The 20457-nt window shown below is 51.8% G+C and overlaps 1 protein-coding gene across 8 annotated transcripts in view; it reads right to left on the reverse strand.

Moving 5' to 3' along the window:
- Positions 1 to 20457, reverse strand: part of CAMTA1 (calmodulin binding transcription activator 1) — a 1246754-nt gene that overhangs the window by 101683 nt on the left and 1124614 nt on the right. For all 8 annotated transcript variants that reach the window (XM_051988655.1, XM_051988653.1, XM_051988652.1 and 5 more), the window contains 2 exons: positions 13041 to 13167; positions 3660 to 3794 (listed from right to left, as the gene is read on the reverse strand). In XM_051988655.1, the coding sequence (XP_051844615.1) occupies positions 3660 to 3794; positions 13041 to 13167 (262 nt within the window). The remainder of the gene's footprint in view (positions 1 to 3659; positions 3795 to 13040; positions 13168 to 20457) is intronic.

Raw genomic sequence — 20457 nt, forward strand, 5'->3', positions numbered from 1 at the left:
CCTGGCAAGATCTACTTGTCAACCCAGTGTGATGTCTTTCCTTCAAGCTTGCTGTCGTTGCAAACTCCGTGAGCATGACATGAAAGTCTTTATCCAAGTCACTGACACAAATGCTCAACAGCACAGTCCCTGGTACTCCGCTGGACGCTTCTTGCCATTTTGACAAGGAATGACCGTTGGTACTCCCTGACACTGGCTATCCGATCCATTCTGAATCGACCTAACTGTATTCCCCTCTTGGCCCTGTCTCTCCGTGTTCTCCACAAGGAAAGAATGAGAAACATTATCAAACTTGGCTAAGATTGGGGCGGATCACTGCAGCGACATTTCCTTCACTTGCCAGATCCATGATCTTCATCACTGCTCCCGGAAAAGGAAATAAAGGTTGTTTGGTACCGGGGATTCTCGATGAAGCCATGCTGATTCCTTGCAATTACTGTTTTCCTTTCCGGATGTTCACCAACTATTTCTCTAATGAATCATTCTAGAATTTCCCAAAGAATAGAAGATTAGCTCCTTGGTCTCTAATTTTAATTCAAATTTGCCTCTTCTCTCCTGCCTTCCCTGCCCTTTTCCTCAACTGGGAACTTGGATTCCTGGACTGTCTCATAGAGGGAGAAGACAGAGACAAAGCCCTCGCTTCTGGCTGCCTTTAATTTTTTCTCTTGGGTTATTTTTTAGAGGGGGAAAAATATTAGAAAGATGGCTTCTGGGATGTGTGTTTAAGCTTCTTTGGAGGTGGGGAAGGAGACTTCTGGAGGAGGAAAGAATTCCGGGAAAGGTGACTGGGGAGGCTGCTTCCAGGGACCCCAGGAGATGAGGAAGAACATGAGGAAGAGGAGGGAGCCCGTCAGTAAGTGGCAGAGCTGGGACCCTCCCCTGCGGAGGCCTTCAAGGCAGCCCCATCCCCTCAGTCTGAGAAAAGGTTTCCACTCCCTCTGACCTTAGCTGAATCCCGGCCTTGGGGAAGGGCTGTTGGAACCCCCTGCAAGGAGGCTTGTGGGCAGCACGGGGAGTTGCCAGATGTCACTCCCAGACCCATTCTTGTGTGTTCACCGAGTCTGAGCCGGCACAATGGCCCATCACCCTGAATCGGGCCGACGCAAACAGGACCAGAGGGCCCTGGCCTTGGCGGCCAGGAACACCTCAGGTTAGAGCTTGAGGCTAGTCCAACATTCCCATTTTATAAATGTGGAAACTGAGACTCAGGGAGCACCAGAGATGAGACTGGCCCCAGATCTGACTCCGGAACCAGCCTTTCCGCCAGGCTGCCCTAGCTTCTTCCTCTGTGGGGGAGGGGCCAAACTCAGCCCGCTCCTGTGGGTCCCAGGGCTTTCGGGGCACAGAGTTCTCAGGGCCTGGGCTCAGGGAGGCCCGTCTCAGAGCGGGCAGAGACTTCACCCCCCCCCCCCACTTCCCCGCCTGTACCTGGGAGAAGGCCTCAGCGGCCGGCCGATGGGCCCTGCGTGTTTAATGAAACAGACGGGGCACGTTGCTCTTGACCACCAGCCGTCTCTTGCTGTGACATCCCCTCCCAGCCCCTCCCCAGTTGGTCTGGATTCTGGATTCCCAACCTCTGGGGCTGGAGCCTTTCCCTCTTGTTTTCTGGGAAAGCTCCACGCCTGGGACAGGCTCCTCCCCCGCCCAGACATCCTCTCCCTGACCCAGCTGCAGAGAGGCCCCCAAGGTCACCTGGGGAGAAGCAGAGATTCCAGGGCTCCCCTGCTCCCCCGCTGGCCGGCTCCCGGGCAGTGAAACGCAAGGGCTCCCACAGGGCCTCGGGCCAACCTGCCCCGGGAGGAGCGTGCTCCACCCATGGGGGCCTCTCTCTCACTCCGGCCAGGGCCGGGCCTTCAGGGTACCAGCACCGGTCAGCAGCTGCTGAGGGCCCAGGGCCTGAGGCGCCCCGAGGCCTTTGTGTCCGCTTTCCTTTGCACAAGTCAGGCAGGCAGCCTGTGGGACCCCTCCAGTGGGAAAGACTCAGGGGGATTAGTCAGTGCCTGACAGCAGCAGCCACAAGACAAGTGTCCCTTAAAGCACAAGAGAAAGAACGCTGATCTGGGAATCAGAGGCCCTGAGTTCAAATCTTACCTTTGCCACAACTATATGTATAATCCTGGACAAGCCATTTCACTTTCCCAGGCCTCAGCTTTGGTAAAATGCGGGGGCCGGACTGGACAGTGTCTGGCATCCCTTCCAGTTCTAAATCTGTGAGCCTGCGAGCTCCCATGCCCCAGCACTTCCAGACTGACAAAGCATTCTCTCACTGCCATGCTGAGGTGGGACCCTAAGCATCGGTTTCAGATCCCTCCAGTGCGGCCCTCTCAGGGAATTGTGAGGAATGTTGTTTACAGACCATAGAGTTGGAGGGGTTTCAGCTGCTTTTAATCCAATATCCCATTCTATAAATGGAGAAACTGAGGCTAATTGACTTGCCCCAGGTCATGCAGTAGGTGGCTATCAGAATCGAGACTTGGACTCCGGCCTTCTTGTTCTAAGACCAGTATTCCGTCCATCCCACCACGTTGCCATAGTAGCAAATATCCGAGGCTCGCAGTTGGTTGGGAGCGGGGCAGGGCCATTCCGAGGCTTGAGAGGTACACACGGTATCCCTTGGCTTAGCTCTAAGCCCCCCCAAGTCTGGCTCTAACTGGCAAGTGCCTCGTGCTCCCCTGTGTCTAGGCCGGCGCCAGCTGTGACTCACGTCCCTCCCTGCCTCTCTCCCCAGCTGCCGGGCCGGCCTCTCATACCCCCATTCCCCGATTTTCAGACCTGGAAACATAACCAATCAATGCTGCCATCGGTCCTGGGTGGGATTCGCCTTCTCCTGGTTTCCCTCATTATCCTTGTTACTTTCCAAATAGAACAAAACAAAACCAAGCTCTTCTTGGCCATCACTCCCCCAGGTGTGACGTCCCCTATTAGAATGTGAGCTTCTGGGGGACAGACACAGTTTGCTCTTGTCTTCGTATTCCTAGGGCTCGGTATAGAACTTGGCGAGAAGCCCACCCGACCTTCCCATGAAGAAGGCCCAGGGCCCACACGGACGGGTCTCTCCTGCCTGTACCTTATGTGCACATGTTTGCTGCGTGTTGTCTCTGCCATGAAACTGGGAGCGCCACCTTTTTTGTTGTTCTGTGCTTAGCACGTTGCCTGCCTAATGAATGCTGGCTGCCTGATCAAAGCTACCACGAAGTAAAAATGAAAGAAACAGTGGCCTGAAACACCACCGAGAAGCGTCATTGGTTACAGCGTTTCACCTGGGATAGCTGAGTAAAAAGGAAAGAAACCGTGGCCTGAAACGCCATCGAGAAACGTCACTGGGAAGCGTCACTGGTTACAGTGGGAGCAGCTGGGTGTGAGCCCTCGCTATGCCCCCTGGGAGCCTTACAAGTGGCCGTATTTGACAAGTGTCCATCTGCTCGCAGCTCTCCCAGGAGCCTCTAATTTGGAGGCAGCTATTTATGGACAGCTCGAAAGTTCATTCGCTCTTTCCGACAGCCGCCCTCTCGGCCACTTACCCCACTCTGCCCTCCTCCACCTTCCAGGTGCCCCAAGAGCTCCATTTGGTCCCCCTCCCATCCCCTTAACATGCTCAGGCCGGCTCTTATCTAGTAGAAAAGTCCCTGGCCTCCGAAGGCCTCGGGGTCTGCTCTTACCGTCCAGTGACAGCCAATCGTGCTGAGAGGAAGGGAGAGTGGGCAGAGCCCGGGCTTTATATTCAAACACCACTGAGTTAGAGATGATCTGGTTGTTGAAGGCAACTTGTAGGGTCACAAGGCCAGTGTCGTGAGCTGAAAACACAAGAATGGGAAATCACAATGAGAGGGGCCGGCAGAGTTCTTTCCAGCTAGCCCCCGCCTGTGAGGGCCCTGGAATAGCCTCCAAGGCCCATTCCCCATAGCTCTTCTGCCTCCACTTTGGACTTGCTCAGCACTCTTGGAAACCTTCCCCGTTCATCTGACTCTATCCCTTCCTCCAGAACTATCCCCACTCAAGCGTTCATGGGAATTGTTTGCATGTTAGACCGTGCTAGTGGATTTCTTTTGCATTTTTAAGTCTTTGGAAACCACCGTGTTCCATTGTCTTGAAAGACATACAACCATACTGGCAAGGGACAGTTAAAAGAGGAGCCTTTGTTTCAGGAGAAATTTGGAGTTTTTAAACAAATAACTTAACAATGTCCAGAGGGTAATGGAGAGGTGGGGATAGTCTTGGGAAGACTGCAATCACGTGGAGGAGATCACAGTCTCTTTCTTGGGTATTCGTCCATCTGACTCATGGCATTTTTGATGGGGCGCTATCTTTACAGAATGACGGAATAGCGCTGGCCTTGGAGCCCAGTGAGTCTGGGTCCCTACTGGCTGTAGGGCCACCTGTGGACAGCCCACATCCCCCCTCCTCTGGGTTCTAGGTGGCACTCCCCGAGGCACTCCCTGTAGGAAAGGTGCTGACCTGCAAGAGAAGAGGGAGTTTCCTCACTGCGAGTTGCTCCCCTCCTTGCCATCTTCTTGCTCAGTCCTCATTGGACTGGAATGGGGAGCTTTTGGGTCCTCCTACTCCTACTGGACTCGGGTATGGGCCAGCCTCCTTGTGAGCTGCCAAAGCCCTTTTCCTTTCTGATACTTCCCTCCTGAGAAAAGTGGGGGCTTTGGACCCGTTGGTCCCATGGTCCTTCCCTTGTTGAGCTAGATCCTCTCTCCCTCCTTGACCCTTCCCCTGCCTCTGTTCTCTTCCCAGGACCAGGCTTCTATGCTCAGCTCTATTCACTGCACCACCTCACTGCCCCATATAGGACATTTTTTAGGTTTGCAAACACTTTACACACATTCTCTTATTCGAGTCTCACATCCCCATTTTGCAGAGAGGAGAGCAGAGGCTGAGAAAGGAAAAGTGACTTGTCCTGACTATACTTCTTAGCAAATACCGGGAGGGAAGATTTCCACTCATAGTTTCCTGGCTCTGACCCCACCACCCTCGCCCCGACCCAGCCAGCCTCCAAGGCCGGGGATTTCAGCCTCAATTCTCTTTCCACTGTTTCCTTCCATCTCCTTCTCAGGGATGAGCTTGGACCTGAGTGCGCCCGCCCCGTGCTCCCCAACTGCTCCGTGGGGCCCCGGCTGATCTCCCTGCCAACATCTCCTGGCCAAGGCCCGGCCACAGCTGGGCTGTTTCTGCCAAGAGCAGCCCACTCCTTTATCTCCCTTTAAGCCGGATCTTCCGCCTTCAGGTCCCCGGGGGAGCTCTGGCTCCCTTGCAGGAAGCCTGGGCCCCACTCTGCTTGCCCACCCTTGGAAAGGCAGCTTGGACTCCCCGCCACCGTGCCGAATTCTCCCTCCTGTCGCCTCCGGGCCGTGGCTTTCATCAGGGGGTTATTCTTAGCTCGGTCTTCTTGACTCTGTCAGCTCCCTCTTGACCTTTCCATGCCAGGGGACCTCACCGTCACTGGGCTCGGGCTGTGGGCGTGGGCTGGGGACTTGTTCAGGACAGGGCCGGGCTGGCCCCCGGGACCCTGCCTGTCTGGGCCCCCTGGGCCGGGGACGCTTGCGCCGTAAGGGGCAAAAACACGGCCCGTTGGGCTTGGGGCAGCCTGCCCGCCCAGTAAACGGCCAAGCTCCAGAGAGCCTCACGGACATCGGGGAGCTGCTCTAAGGCTGGGGAGGCCTCCGAGAGCTGTGCTCCGGGCACAAGAGGGGCCTGGGAGGCTCCCCCGCAGCCACTTCTGCTAGAGAAACCATCCCCTGTGGAGAATCTCAGCTCTTATACGGCGGAGAAAATGTTCTGCCTAAATTCTATATGGAGCACTCAGAGCCAGAGCAGCCTCCGGGCCACTCTGTGCCAGCTCCTTCTTCCTCAGAGCCCTTCGGGCAGCAAGGGCCAAGGCTCTGGGAGCAAACCTGGGTCCCACACAGTCTCTCGGTCGTGGGGGAGATCAAGTCACAGAGAATCTGTGAAGCGTTTTAGTGAGGACATGCCAGTTACCACCACCATCCCCACTATTACTCCTATTACCATCACTACTATTACTACCGCCACCACTACTAAACTACTACTAGTACCATCACCACCACCACCACTACTAACTACCATCACTACTAAACTACTACTAGAACCATCACTACCACCACTATTACTACCACCACCACCGCTACTAACCACTATCACTACTAAGCTACTACTAGCACCATCATCACCACCACCACTACTAAACTACTACTAGCACCATCACCACCACCACCACTACTATTACTACCACCACCACCACTACTAACTACCATCACTACTAAACTACTACTAGAACCATCACTACCACCACTATTACTACCACCACCACCGCTACTAACCACTATCACTACTAAACTACTACTAGCACCATCACCACCACCACCACTACTAAACTACTACTAGTACCATCACCACCACCACCACTACTATTACTACCACCACCACCACTACTAACTACCATCACTACTAAACTACTACTAGTACCATCACCGCCACCACCACTACTAACTACTACTAGTACCATCACCACCACCACTACTAAACTACTACTAGAACCATCACTACCACCACTATTACTACCACCACCACCGCTACTAACCACTATCACTACTAAACTACTACTAGCACCATCACCACCACCACCACCACTACTAAACTACTACTAGTACCATCACCACCACCACCACTACTAACTACCATCACTACTAAACTACTACTAGCACCATCACCACCACCACCACTACTATTACTACCACCACCACCACTACTAACTACCATCACTACTAAACTACTACTAGAACCATCACTACCACCACTATTACTACCACCACCACCGCTACTAACCACTATCACTACTAAACTACTACTAGCACCATCACCACCACCACCACTACTAAACTATTACTAGTACCATCACCACCACCACCACTACTATTACTACCACCACCACCACTACTAACTACCATCACTACTAAACTACTACTAGTACCATCACCGCCACCACCACTACTAACTACCATCACTACTAAACTACTACTAGAACCATCACTACCACCACTATTACTACCACCACCACCGCTACTAACCACTATCACTACTAAACTACTACTAGCACCATCACCACCACCACCACTACTAAACTACTACTAGTACCATCACCGCCACCACCACTACTAACTACCATCACTACTAAACTACTACTAGAACCATCACTACCACCACTATTACTACCACCACCACCGCTACTAACCACTATCACTACTAAACTACTACTAGCACCATCACCGCCACCACCACTACTAACTACCATCACTACTAAACTACTACTAGTACCATTACCACCACCACCACCACTGTTGCTGCCCCTCCACCATTACTGTTATAATCATTATCGGGGTCTGCAATTTTAAAACTCCTAGTAAGGAAGTGCTGGTCTTCAAGAGCTGCTTGGGACACCAGGGAATCAAAGACTTGCCCAGGGTCCCACAGCCAGGACGAATCTGGAGGGGAAGATTCCAACCCAGTCTCCCTGACTCTGGGGCCGCTCTAAGCACGTTGTCTTGCTTCCTGATCCCCTTCCTTATCCGCTCAGCCAGGCCTGGATTTGGAGAGTCTTACTCTGCCATGCCAGACTTTCAGTGGCCCCGTCTGTAAAACGAAGGCTGAAGCTTCTCGGTCACAACTAGCACTCGTTAAGCTCATCCTCTGCGCCGGCTCCACGCTAAGCCTGGAGCTACAAAAGTCAGTTCCTGCCCTCAGGGAGCTCCCAGTCTAAAAAGTCCCTTCCAGATCCTGGAGCACGCACATCCCTCCGTCTCACACCTTCCCGCTCACGGTCTCTGTGCAGTTTGGGAACCGAGTCTTAGGCAGAGCTGATGCTCTACGCCATCCAATGAAATAACGTTCGTCAGGGCGGCAGCGCCGGCCCACTGTGGGTATGGAATAAACACATGCTTCTTTTCCTCTCTCTCTCCACCTGCCTTGTCCTGACTGGGGCTATGTAAGCCCCTGGAAGGCAATGACTATTTATTCCTTCTTCCTCTATATCCTTGGCATCTGGGAGAGGGCTTTGCACCTGATAAATATGTATCGATTGAATAATTGACTTTGGGAAGTTAATAAAGAAGAGAGGGGGAGAGAAAGAGACAGAGACAGAGGCCCTCACAGTGGGAGTGGGCATGCAGAGAGAGACAGGCAGAGATGGAGGGAGACAGAGAGAGAAACAGGGAGAAGGGAAGAGAGACAGAGACAGAGAGAGAAAAGCAAGCTGGGAAGCTGGACAGGAGCCCTCAGTGTCTGGACTGGGACCCCCGTCCTCCACCCACTGGCTGTGAGACTTGGGTGGGTTCCTTTCCCTCTCTGGCCTTCAGTTCTCCTGCCCATCAGATGGAGGGAGAGGCTTTGATGTTCCCTGATGTCCCTCCCAGCTTTAACAATCAGAGTCACTTCACAACAGGCTCGGAGCTGGGGGGGCCGCGCCTCATTCTGTAAAGAGAAGCCTTGAGTTGTAGAGACGCCGCCTCCTGTACAGAGCTCGGGACCCCCTCATGTCCTTCCCAAAGGGAGAGAGCTTTGGCAGGAGGACCCCCTGGGGGGGAGCATCTCCAGGCCCGTGTGCTGCTCCCTCCCTTCCCCCCTCCTGCCCAGGCCATCCATACACAGCCCAGGCCGCTGCCGACGTTTATTAAGAGCCGTTCTAAAGGTCACTGCCCATTAGCGGCGGCTGTGACAGCTCCTTATGCCGCAGGGGTGACCTTGGGGCCTCAAAGGCTGCCAGTGGAACACAAGTGCTGGCCGGCCCTCCCACGCTGGAAAAACCCCAAGTACAGGCCCCGGGCCGGCCTGTGTCCCGGTCTCTGGTCCTGGGATCGGCCTGGCTGCGTGTGGGGAGGCTCGGGGCCGAGCTGGCCCCGAGAGAGCCACGAGTTGGGCCCCAGCAGCTCGCAGAGACCCCTCCTAGGCTCAGAGGGCGGGATCCGTGCCCAGGGGAGACGGGCCCACGCTGGGCTCCTCGTCCTCCGCCTGGCATTCAAGGCCCCTCCCCACGGGGCGCCCGCGACTCGGAGCTGGGTTCTCTGCCCTCCACGTGCTCTTGTGCCCAGTTACGCCGGCCCCTCCGCGCCCCCTCTCCGGTCTCAGGCCCTTGCTCAGTTTCCCCCAGCTGTAACAGTGATAGCCTCATGCTAGAGCTGAAGCTGGGCAGTAAGTGAGCGGGAGACAGGAAGGTCTGCGTCAGAACTCGAACTCAGGACTTCCCACTCCAGGGCTCCACCAGCCACACCACCGAACCCTTCTGGGTTCTCGGCTTCCCGTCCTTCCTCACTTGCTGGAGTAGAGCCCGCCGGGTTTGGATTCCCACACCCGGGTACGGGAGCTTCCCCAGCCGGACCTTCCCCCGGGCTTCGTTCTGTGCCCCTCCTGGGCGCCCCTGGCCCTGTGCCCGCGGCAGTCAGACTGAGTATTCGGGGCGGAGGCTGCCAGCCTGCCCCGGGACAGCCACTGATGGGCACCTGCCGTTTCCCCGGGGGTTTGGTTTGAAAAGAAAGCTCTTCCCCAGGAGAAAAGGGCCGAGAGAATGGCCGGCATGAAGGGGATGCCCAAGATCCAACTCAACTTACACAGCACCATGGCTGTCATACGTGGGAAATTCGGTTCATTTCTGCCCTCAAAGAGTTTATGCTCCAGCCATCTTGACCCAATCCTAGCTTGAGTCCTTGTACTGGACGGACCGCAGGGCCGGTTCATTATCTGCGCCGAATCCAAGCTTGACACGCCATTTCTCACCCCCACACTTTTGCGCAGGGCGTCCCCTGCCCTTCTCACCTCTGCCTATTACAGGTTTCTTTGAGGATCAATTTAGGTGAAACCTCCCATGAAAACCTCTGTTATTCCTGCCCCTGCAGCCCCCGAGAGCTCTCCCCCTTCTCAGATAACCTCCTCGTGACTCCCCTGGGCACCAATTCCTTCTTTATTTTTTATTTTTCATCTCTTCTTTTCCCGGCAGAATGCAAGCCCCCCGAGGGCAAGGCCCTCAGCAGAGAGCCTGGCGCCTACAAAGTACTTGGTGAGCTGTATTATGGGAGCAAGGCGGGGGAGCGGCCTGGGCGGCTTTCTCCCTGCCATGAGATGAGAAATGGGAGCACGTGGGACAACAGGACAAAGGGCAGAGTCTCGGTTGGGAAGGTTGAACTTGCAGGCCTGGCCTCAGGGGGGACGGGTGAAGGTAAATGGGCTCCCACCCCCCCGGAGACGGGCCAGGCGGAGACCAGGCACAGAGGTGGCTTTTATTCCTAATGCAAGAGCGTTGCCTCGGCAGTAGGCGGGACACGGACAGTTTAATAGCACATTGCCCACTCTTTCCAGCGCCCAGGGCCCGTGCTTCTCTCCTCCCTGTGTTATTACGGCCTTTGCACAATGGCTCGGGGAACATCGGAGATGGCTGACGCTCAAGAATTGGTCAGGATGTCTGAAGGAGAACAAAAGACTTTCTGCTTGAGGAGGGAGGGCCCTTGGCAGGCCGGGGCCTTCTCATTGTCTCCTCTTGTTTCTTGTTAGAGGGAGAGGACAGCCCTGTGTGCACCTCCTCCTGGGCCCTCAGCAATGGGAGAGGGTCTAGTACACAGTAAGCCTTTAGTAAGTGACAAATTGATGGAGGGACAAAGGATGAGAGATGCAGGTCTGCATCTGCAGAGGTCAGTTAGTCCAGGGGTATTAAACTCAATTAAAAGCAGGAGCGGGGAAGGACTATTAAACTGGACACAAGGATCCCTATTGACTTAAAAAACCACAGATTAATATTATTTATGCTTTATTATATTGTAGTTGTTTTGTTAAAACATTTTCCAATTCCATTTTAATCTGGTTCAGGCTGCACCTGGGATGCTATAGGCTGCTAGTAGGCTGAGTGTTTAATATCTCTGATCTAGTGTCTTCCTCTCATTCTAAAGATGAGGAGAGTGGGCTCTAGAGAGTTGAGAATAAGATCACCTGGGTATTAAGTGGCAGAGCTGGGACTTGAACCTGAGGCCTTTAATGGGGGAAGATTAATTGAAGTTTGTTTCTCTCTTAAAGCCCTTTTGGAACTCAGGAGATAGAAAGGAATATAGAGAGTAGGATCAGAGCTTAAGAAAAAGAACAAAACAAGCAGAGGCTGAGGAAGCAAGTGAAAATGAAAAGGGAAAGAAAGTTCAGAATGGTCTACTTCAAGAATGAAGATGTCCCAGGTGGAAAATGGTCACTTGGTGATTGCTAGAGTTTCTGCTCACAGCCCTTCAGCCCACAATTCATTCTCTCCTTTTCTTCCTAGCAAGATAGTTTGGCTTTGAACTCATTAATTCATTCATTCATCCCCCTATCAACCCATCCTCTCATCCATCCATCCATCCATCCTCTCATCCATCCATCTGTCCATTTGATTCATCCATCCTCTCATCTATTCATCTATATATCTATACATTGATTCATTCATCCTCTCATCCATCCATCCATCAGTTCATTCATCCTCTCACCAATCTATCCATCCAACAAACAGTGATTAAACATCTATAGGCAGAGAATCCTATAGCTATTCTGTTATATGCCGGGAAAACTTTAGATAATGCATTGCCAGCTCCCATGTAGTTTACAGTCTAGTATAAAGGGCAATTAGGTTCTCCCAATGCAACTTGCTCCCAACAATACTGCCCCGATCTTTGGAAGATTTCTCAATTTGTTTGAGGAGCTGATCTAACTTCACTCTTGTAACCAGTTGGGAGAGGGAGTGGGGCTTGATCTTTGAAGATCCCATGGGTAGTGGTCTTGGGGATTTCTCGCACCAGTTCTAGGTGGGAAATCTTTTTAAACCTAGCACAGTGAGTGCCTTGCACATGGTGAGTACTTAAAGGATACTTGCTAAATTAAATGGAATTGAGTTCTGGGAGTTGAAGGCATCTCCATCTCCATCTTGGAGATCTCTGTATCACAGAATGTCAAAACTGGGAGCAAGGGTAGAACAGAGGCTATCAGAAGTGGAAAGTATTTTGGAGAGTATCTAGTCCCACTCCCTGATTTTAGGGAGGAGGAAACTAAGGTTCAGAGAGGTCAAGTGTTGGCCCAAGTTCACACAGAGCCAGGATTTAAGCTAGGACCTGAGTTTAGATTCAGGCTCTTTCCTCTACAGCAGAGTCTGAGAAGAAGGGCCCTTAGAACTTGGTGTCATAGCTGAAGTTGAGACATCATCCAGTTTAATCATCCCCCAATCTTACAGGTGAGAAAACTGAGATTAAGTCCCTTATTTATTTTACTTCCCTTATCTGTTAATTGGTTTCTTTAACATTTTATTGGTCTTTTTTTTTTTTAACATAACAGTAATTTCTACACCATAAAAACAATAGCTTGAATTTATATGGCACTTCAAGTTTTGTAAAACACTTCACAAAAATCTTATTTTAGCTTACTACAATCCTGGAGGTAGGTGTTATTATTTGATAGAGGAGAACATTGAGGCAGCAGAAATTAAGTGTCTTGCCCAGGATCACATGGCTGGGAAGTGTCTGAAGCTGTGAATTACTGCCTCTTTCCCACTCCAAATCGATCAGTCAATCAGAGGTTTTATTTTAAACACCCACTATATGTTAGACACTGTGTTGGGTTTTGGGTAGTAAAAAAAAAATCTCCCAAAGTAAGCCTTCTGTTGTGACAGAGAAAAACAATTAAGGGAACCTCATGAACTTAGCAGCCTGGCTTGACAGCATGTGCAACATTACCCGTCCACAGAACCGTCCCTCTGCCATGGAAGGAGGGAGATCTATCTCCTCATCTTCTCCGGGGCCAGGACTGGTCATTCTTGGGCAGAGAGCCCTGGGGCCTCCTCATTTTGTAGGGAAAGGAGCTTCTCAGGGAAGAAAAATCCCTCATCCAAGTGGAAGGGGCTGCCGGTGCTGGATGGGACCCCTGCCCTGGGTGCGCCCCTCACCCACTCCTCCGACGGCCTGACCCCCGCTTCGCTGATCTTTCAGATCTGACGCCGGCCTGGCGAAGGCCTGAGGAAGTCTTACCTGGACAATAGCATCGAAGTACCCCTGGCTGTATCAGGGACGCAGGCACTGAGATCTGGTCAAACAGGCAACTGTAGTTATTGCTGGCTTCTTGCCACGGGCCTGTGATCAGGACTTTCACTCCTCCCTGCAAGGAAGGGAGACAAAGGCAGTGAGGAAGGGCAGGGGCGGCCACGGGGAGCGAGGGGCAGCCGGGACCCCCGAGAAAGGAGAGAAAGCGGGACTGGAAAAGCGCAGAGAAGCGTGGGGAGACTCGTGGACTGATGCGGAGGGGCAGCAGAGCCAGGGGAGTAACAGACACCACAGGAAGGACCACAACAGCAAAGTCTAAGCCGAGAGCCGTGACTGGGACGTCGGGCGTGGCCCCCCAGAGAAGGTGCTCCCACCAGCCTTCGGCGCGAGTGCTCATGTGAGTTTTATGACACTACCTATCGCTCCTCCCTCAGGCTTGCTCTCTATAGGGACCAGCTCCCCAAGGAGGGCTCAAGGGGAGGATGTGTTTTTCTGTTCTGGCTTAGCTCCAGCTTGGCATTTGGGACTCCTTGGGACTCCCACCTTCCCCGCTCCTGTATGGAACTTTGGCTCCTACTCCTACTAGCCATCAGAACCATCCTTTCCTCAACCCAAACAAAACAAACCCAAGACGCGGGGGATTCTGGGACATTCTTTCCCTGCTCCCTGCCAAGTGTCCATCCATCCTTCCACATAGCAAAATGGTGGAGTTGGAAGAGCTCCCATCGGCCCCCTCCAACCTGGACCTGAACAAGCATAGCCAATAAACGGTCATCCACCCCTCCTTGAAGACCTCCAGGGAGGGAGGAGCCGCCACTTCCCAGAGTCAGAGGGTCTGCGTTCAGGTCCTGCTGGTGACCTAGTGGGTGACCAGAGCCACTCAATGTCCCCCAGTCTCAGTTCCCTCAATTGTCAAAAGAGGGCACTGAACTAGATGACCCCTGAGGTCTCTTGTAGGGCTAGAAAAGGATGACCCCATGCCCCGTTGCTACATGTGTGACCTTGACCCCTGACATGGCCCTCAATTTTCTCCCTGTAACATGAGGAGAGCCAGTGAAATTCAGTCTTCCCTCCAGTCCAAATTTGTCCCTTTACAACCTCCCCTCACTGCTGCTCTGGGGCCAAAAAGAAGGAGGATAATTCTTCCAACACGATGGACTTCAAATATTTGCAAATAGCTAAATCGTTTCCCCAGCGAGACTTCTCTTCTCTGGGGAAAACGTCCCTAGCTCCTTCAGCTCAGGATGGCATAAGCTCAAGGTCCTTCACCCTCCTGGAGGTCGCTCCTCTCCGCTCTCCTAAAAGAGGCCCTCAGGACTGGTACAGCTCTGCCCCCATGGCTGCAGAGGGACCGCTGCCTCCCTGGGCCTCAGGCGGGTACAATCCGGAGGGAGCTACCTTTCATTTAAACAAACACATTCAGAGAGTCTGCAGATAGGTGGATTTGCACCCATTGATTCCATGCCCCCTCCTCTCTCTACCGGGCTCACCCCCATAGTGAGCAGAGCGGTTCCAGGAGACTTCAGTGATTGGACCGGAGAGTGACACCCTAAGGTGTCCTGAAGCCTGGAATGGCAAAGGTGGGTCCCCAGGGCAGGAGCTGAGCCCCGGGGACCCTGAGGACCTGGGAGGGCAGGGAACATCCGGGGGCCTAACCACCGCCAAGGAGAAGGCAGGCCTGCTCGGAGTTCTCGCTCTGGGAGCAGGCACTGACCCGTCTGCTCCATTTCCCGGCTCCACGCTTTAAGAGGTGGTCACCCCTGCCTGAGCACTTTTCTGGTCTCTCTCCTCTCCACCCTCCTCACCCCATGTGCAAGTGTCTTCCCCTTTAAGGGGAATTCCTCCCTATTCTGTACAGGCCTTGCCCTGAAGAGTTTCTGCCATGTCCCGTTCTCCATGACCCACCTAGTGTATATATGCCTATTTCTATGTAATTGTTTGGCGTTTTCTTGGCAAAGATACTGGAGCTCATTTCACAGATGGGAAAACTGAGGCAAACAGGGCAAGTGACTTAGCCAGGGCTACACGAGTGTCTGAGGCCTAATGTTCCATCTGGAGCCACTGAGGCACAGCCCCCTGTAACCTTCCATGCTCCCCTGTATTTACGTGCTCACCCCTTCATTACATTGTAAGCCCCCGAGGGCAGGGCTTGTTTTTTCTTTGCATCCCTCAATCTGAAAAGAGTGCTGGGCCCATAGTGGATTGATTGGACTGAGGAGGATTCCAGAGAGCAAAAGTAAGACCACTGAGCAGAGATCCCTGGGAGAAGGCAGAGTAATTCAGTAAAAAGGAGAGAGGCTGAAGGGAGCTGGCCCCGTGCTTGGACATCGAATGGAGTCCTCAGCGAGCCGCCTTCTCTGATCCTCAGTTTCCTCACCAATCACAGAAGAGGGATGGACAGATAAGTCTTTCTCTTCCTTTCAGCTTTGATGATTCTAGACTTTCCAGATTTAACAAGACAGGGAAAAAAGTGGGAAAAGGAGCCAAGAGTGAGCACTCTGCATTGCCCCCCCCCCGCCTGTTTTTCCTCTATATTTCCCTAATATCTTACCTGAGGAAGGTGGGCTGCCTCAAAAGAACAAAAGGGGTGACTGCAGTCAGAGATCTGAGTTCAAATTCTGCCTCTCCCCTATTATTTGCATGACTTTGGGCAGGTAATTTACCCTCTCTGAGCCTCAGTTTCCATACAATGAGGACCGTGGTCTAGCCTCTGGAGGCCTTCTTGTTCTAGATCAGTGGGCACCTGAAGCAGACACCGCGGGTTGGGGTCCTGCTCTGGGTGAGGGTTTGGGAGAGGGGACTTCCTCCATCCTTCTCGTCCCACTAGCGGAATGGGTGAGAGGCCCTGTGGCCGCGGGCTGGAGCCCCCATCGGGTGCGGCTGGTGCAGAGATTGTGGGGAACTGGAAAAACTGGGGAGAAAGAAAGACTCAGGTCGAGGAAAGGGAGGAATCCGGGCTGGCTCCGAGTCTACAGTTGTGTGTGATTCTGGGTGGCGCAGTCGGGGGGTGGGGGGAAGAGCTGGAAGACGGAGGATGGGTGGCGGGACGTGATGGGGATGGAGGGAGGTTTTCCATTCCTGCTTCCCTCCCCCCTTGCGGTGCCCAATCTTCTGGGCATCTGCGTCTGTGCCAGCCGCCCACACAGGCTGGGAACCACTCCTGACGTCAGCTCTCCCCCACACAGAGCGAGCGGGAGAGGTTCCGCAGAGCCGACACAAACAGCTGCTTTCCCAGCAGTGCCCAGGAGCACAGGCGGGAGCCCCACCAGAAGGCCCCAGATGACCTTTCTAGGGCAGATTCCCCCGAGGGAAGCCACCGCCCTCTCCTCACACGGGGGAAGAGTCGGCTTTGGAGAGCCAGCTCCCGTTACCTCAGGTGCCCCCCACCAGGCCGGCTCTCCCAGGGAGCGGGGAAGGAGACAAAGGAATGGGAGAACGGGGAGGGGGAGATGTCCCCACTGAAGGCTGGTATCAGATCCCTCTGAGGCGGCTCTGGGAGGAGCTCCTCCTCTGCCTGCACCAGCACCTACAAAGGAAGGATTCATTCTGGGGCAGATTCGGAGGGTCCGGGTCTTAGGGCCCCTGATCCTGAATACGCTTGCTTTCAGGGAATCCTTAGGCTCTCTCTGGTGGCAGAGAACAGGAAAGCTGCTTGTTCCCTGGAAAAAACCTGGGGCCATCTTGTTCGATAGCCCTCATTTAGCAAATGGGAAACTGAGGCCCAGGAGGCTGCCATCTTAGGGGGGTTTCTCAGAGAGGCAGGATTTGAACGTGGGTCCTGTAACTTCAAGCTCAGAGCTCTTTCTAATGGGGATCAGTTCAGAACTGAAGCATGGTGGGGCACAGGTCCTTCCCAGTTCTCCTGCCTCCTCTAGCTCCAGCAAAGCTTCCTTGGCCAAAGAACCTATGGGCATGATGGGAAGGGACCGAGAAGTCTCTTGGTTTTTCCCTCCACCTTGTCCTTAAATTCTCACTGTTGACATCACCTCAGAACCATAAAATTTAAGAACTGGAAGAAATCTTAGCAGCCATTTTACCTTCACCCATACCTGAACAAAAATCTCCATTCTTTTTTTTTTCTTCCCTTTTTTGGGTTTTATTTTCTTTTACAACAGGGCTAATATGGCAATTGCTTACCTGAGTAAATGTGTATAATCTATAACAAATTGATTGCCTTCTCTAGAAGGAGTGAGGGGAAGAATTTGGGGCTCAAAACTTTAAAAAAAGAATATTAAATTTTTATATGTAATTGATAAAAAGAAAATTTAAAAAATCTCCATTCTAACAAACCCACCAAGAGGTGGATGACATTTAGTTTCTGGATAGAGGAAGACCCCTTGGTGGGTGTGGGGAGGGGCAGCCCACCCTCTATGGGGCAGCTCTAGTGGGCACTTTTTTCTGATACCAAGCTTGAATCTGCCTCATTGCCACCTCTACCCATAGTTCTTGGTTCTGCCTTTATGCCCAGACAAAATAAGTCTTAACCCTTCTTTAGGACAGTTTCTCAAATACTCAAAGCTGCTATCAGATCTCACTCCTCTGCCCCCAACTTTTCTAGACTAATCATCCCCTATGATTTTAATGGATTCATGGGATATGGAGTCAAGACCTCCAACACTCCTGTTCTAATGCCTTTTTAGGAGGGCTAGGAGAGAGCTGCCTCCAGGCTACATTCGCTGGACAGCTCCCATTAGAAAAGATTCATTGATTAATCGATTTCCACCTCCTAAGGCAAGGACAGCCTGGGATGAAGGGACCACTCTTAGAACTGAGACAGAACTTAGAGGTTATCTCTCACCCAATCTCTCCACCAAAGAAGGAATTCTCTACAGATTCTCTGACAAGATGGTCATGTGGCCTCCCTCTGCTTAAACACTGTCAGACAGTTTTTCCTTGTGTTGAACCAAAACCTCCCTCCTTGTAATATGTCCCTGTTGTTTCTAGCTGGTCTCTGTAGAGACACATTTATCCAGCTCCTGAATGTATGTTGTCTTCCCCTTGAGGGCATATAATATAATATAAACTCCTTGAGGGCAGGGGGATAGTCTTGCTTGCTTGTATTTGTATCCCTGGGGAACTGTGTGTGGGGAGTGGGGTATAGTAAGCACTCAATATATAATTTTGCAACTTTAAATCCTATGTAAATGCTAGTTCTTCTTATTCCATCCATTCAAACAGAATAAATCCCATTCATCCCCACACATAGGGCAGCTAGGATGGAGGGCTTCCAGGTCTGGAGTCAGAAACTCAATTTCCTAAGTTCAAATACTGCCTCAAATACTTGTGAGCTGTGGGACCCTGGGCATGTCACTTCACTCCCGTTTGCCTCAGTTTCTTTATTTGACAAATGAGCTGGAGAAGGAAGTGGTCAACCATTTAAATATTCTTGCCAAGAAAACCCAAAATGGGGTCATAAAGAGTGGAACACAATGGAAAAACGACCAATCAACCACAAACCCTGCACACAGAGGATCTTGAGACAGTTGAAGATGATGGCGGTATTCTCTAAAAGTTAGAACATCTGGTTTTGCTATCCATATGACCCTGAACAAGTCACTTACAAAACCAGAGAATTTCAGAGTTGGATGGAGCTCAGTGTCTGCCTAGTCCAAAGAAATCCCGACTCTGGTATCCTAAAGCCTCAGACTGGAGCCCTCCACGGAGGGAAAGCCCACTGCTTCCTGACAAGGCCTGCTCTATCCTGGGACACCTCTGGGGGTCAAGAAGTGTCTGCCATTAAGCTTCAATTTGCTGCTTTTTAAACCCTCCCAGTGGTTCTGGATATGCTGGCCAAATAACCCTCCCAGCCTCTTCTCTACATGACGCCTCTTCAATATTTGAAGGCAGCTATCACATCCTTCCTGAGCCTTCCCTGGTTCCTTCACTGGATCCTCAGATCGAATGAATGGGAGGGAGCGCTTCAGCATTAAGAGCAGCTTGGAGTAATGGAGGACCCAGAGGCAGGGCAACTTATTCTCCTTTCTGGGTCTACCTACCATGGGACTAGCAATAGCACCTACTTCACAAGGTTACTGAGGTATCCAGTAAAATGAGATAATCTGTGTGAAGTATTTTGCAAACTTTATATTGCTTTATAAGAATTATTACTATTTTTACACTCAGCTCAATGCTCCAGCCTATAAAGAGCCTTTTGCACCTTGACTTTGCGAACATGTCCCTCCCGTCTCTGTCTTCTGAAAATTTGTTGAGCGTGAATTTTATACCTCTATCCATGTCACCGATAAAAATCTCACACAGCACGGGACAGAACTCAAATCCCACAGGTACTCCCCTAGGGACTTTCTGAATTGATAGACAAGGAACTTGAGTAACTCCTCTCTGGATCTGATGACTTAGATATTTCCAGAGTCTCCTGAATAAAGTACTATTGTCAAGTCTGTATCTCCATCATTTTTTTTTCCACAGAAAAGAGAGACTTTCTAGCAGCCAAGTAAACAAAAGGTACAGTGTTTACCTCCATCATTCAAGCAGTATTATCAAAACAGGAAATGAGGTTGGTCTGAAAGGAGCTATTCTTGAAGTCTTGCTGTGTCTTTTCAATCGCTGCTTCCCTTTCTACGATTACTAACCATCCCTTTGGCATTGTGTTCTAGAATTTTGCCCACAATAAAAGTACAACTCGATGACCTAGAAGTCGCTCGAGACATCTTCATCTCCTGTTTGGAGATCAGCGTCCATGTCCTTCTTAACTCTTTCTTTCTCCACTACTTTGAAGGACCACTAACGGTGGCTCAGCAGTTGTAAGGTCCATTTCTCACCACGTCTCGGGTATCGCTCATTTGTGCCGATGACTAACTCTCACCGAGGGGAGCTAGATGTTCTCACGCTGTTCCTCCATTTCTTGGCCACTCTGGACTTTGGTTTCCTCACTAGTAAAGATTGGGTTACAGAAGAGCAGGGGGAGACGGCCAGAGAAATGATCTCTTTCAGATTTACATCATAAACCCTGGGCTGGTCTCCAGGCTAAGGATCTTCACTTCCTCCTACCCTCCTACTTTCAGACGATACGGTCCCAAGTCCTGCAGGATCTCCTGGGCTATTTTATCTGGAAGACAACTAGTTGGCACAGTGGATGAAAAGAGGCCTGGAGCCAAGAAGATTCGAGTTCAAATTCAACCTGAGACACTTAGAAGCTGTATTACTCTGGACAAGTCCCTATCTCTGTCTGCCTCGGTTTCCCCTTCTATAACACTCCCAGGAGTGTTGTGATAATATTTGTATTATATCACCTGGCCTGGTACACAGGTGTTTAATAAATGCTTGTCCTCTCGAGCATCCTCTTGTCGGTGACTCTTAAAATTCGTGACTCAGACATGGCTTAACTCACCCAGCTGAGGACAGGAGGACTAGCACTTCTCTCACTCGGCATGAGATCTCCCTTCAT

Source organism: Antechinus flavipes, chromosome 3 (assembly GCF_016432865.1).
Source record: "Antechinus flavipes isolate AdamAnt ecotype Samford, QLD, Australia chromosome 3, AdamAnt_v2, whole genome shotgun sequence".
In the NCBI taxonomy this organism is placed as follows: domain Eukaryota; kingdom Metazoa; phylum Chordata; class Mammalia; order Dasyuromorphia; family Dasyuridae; genus Antechinus; species Antechinus flavipes.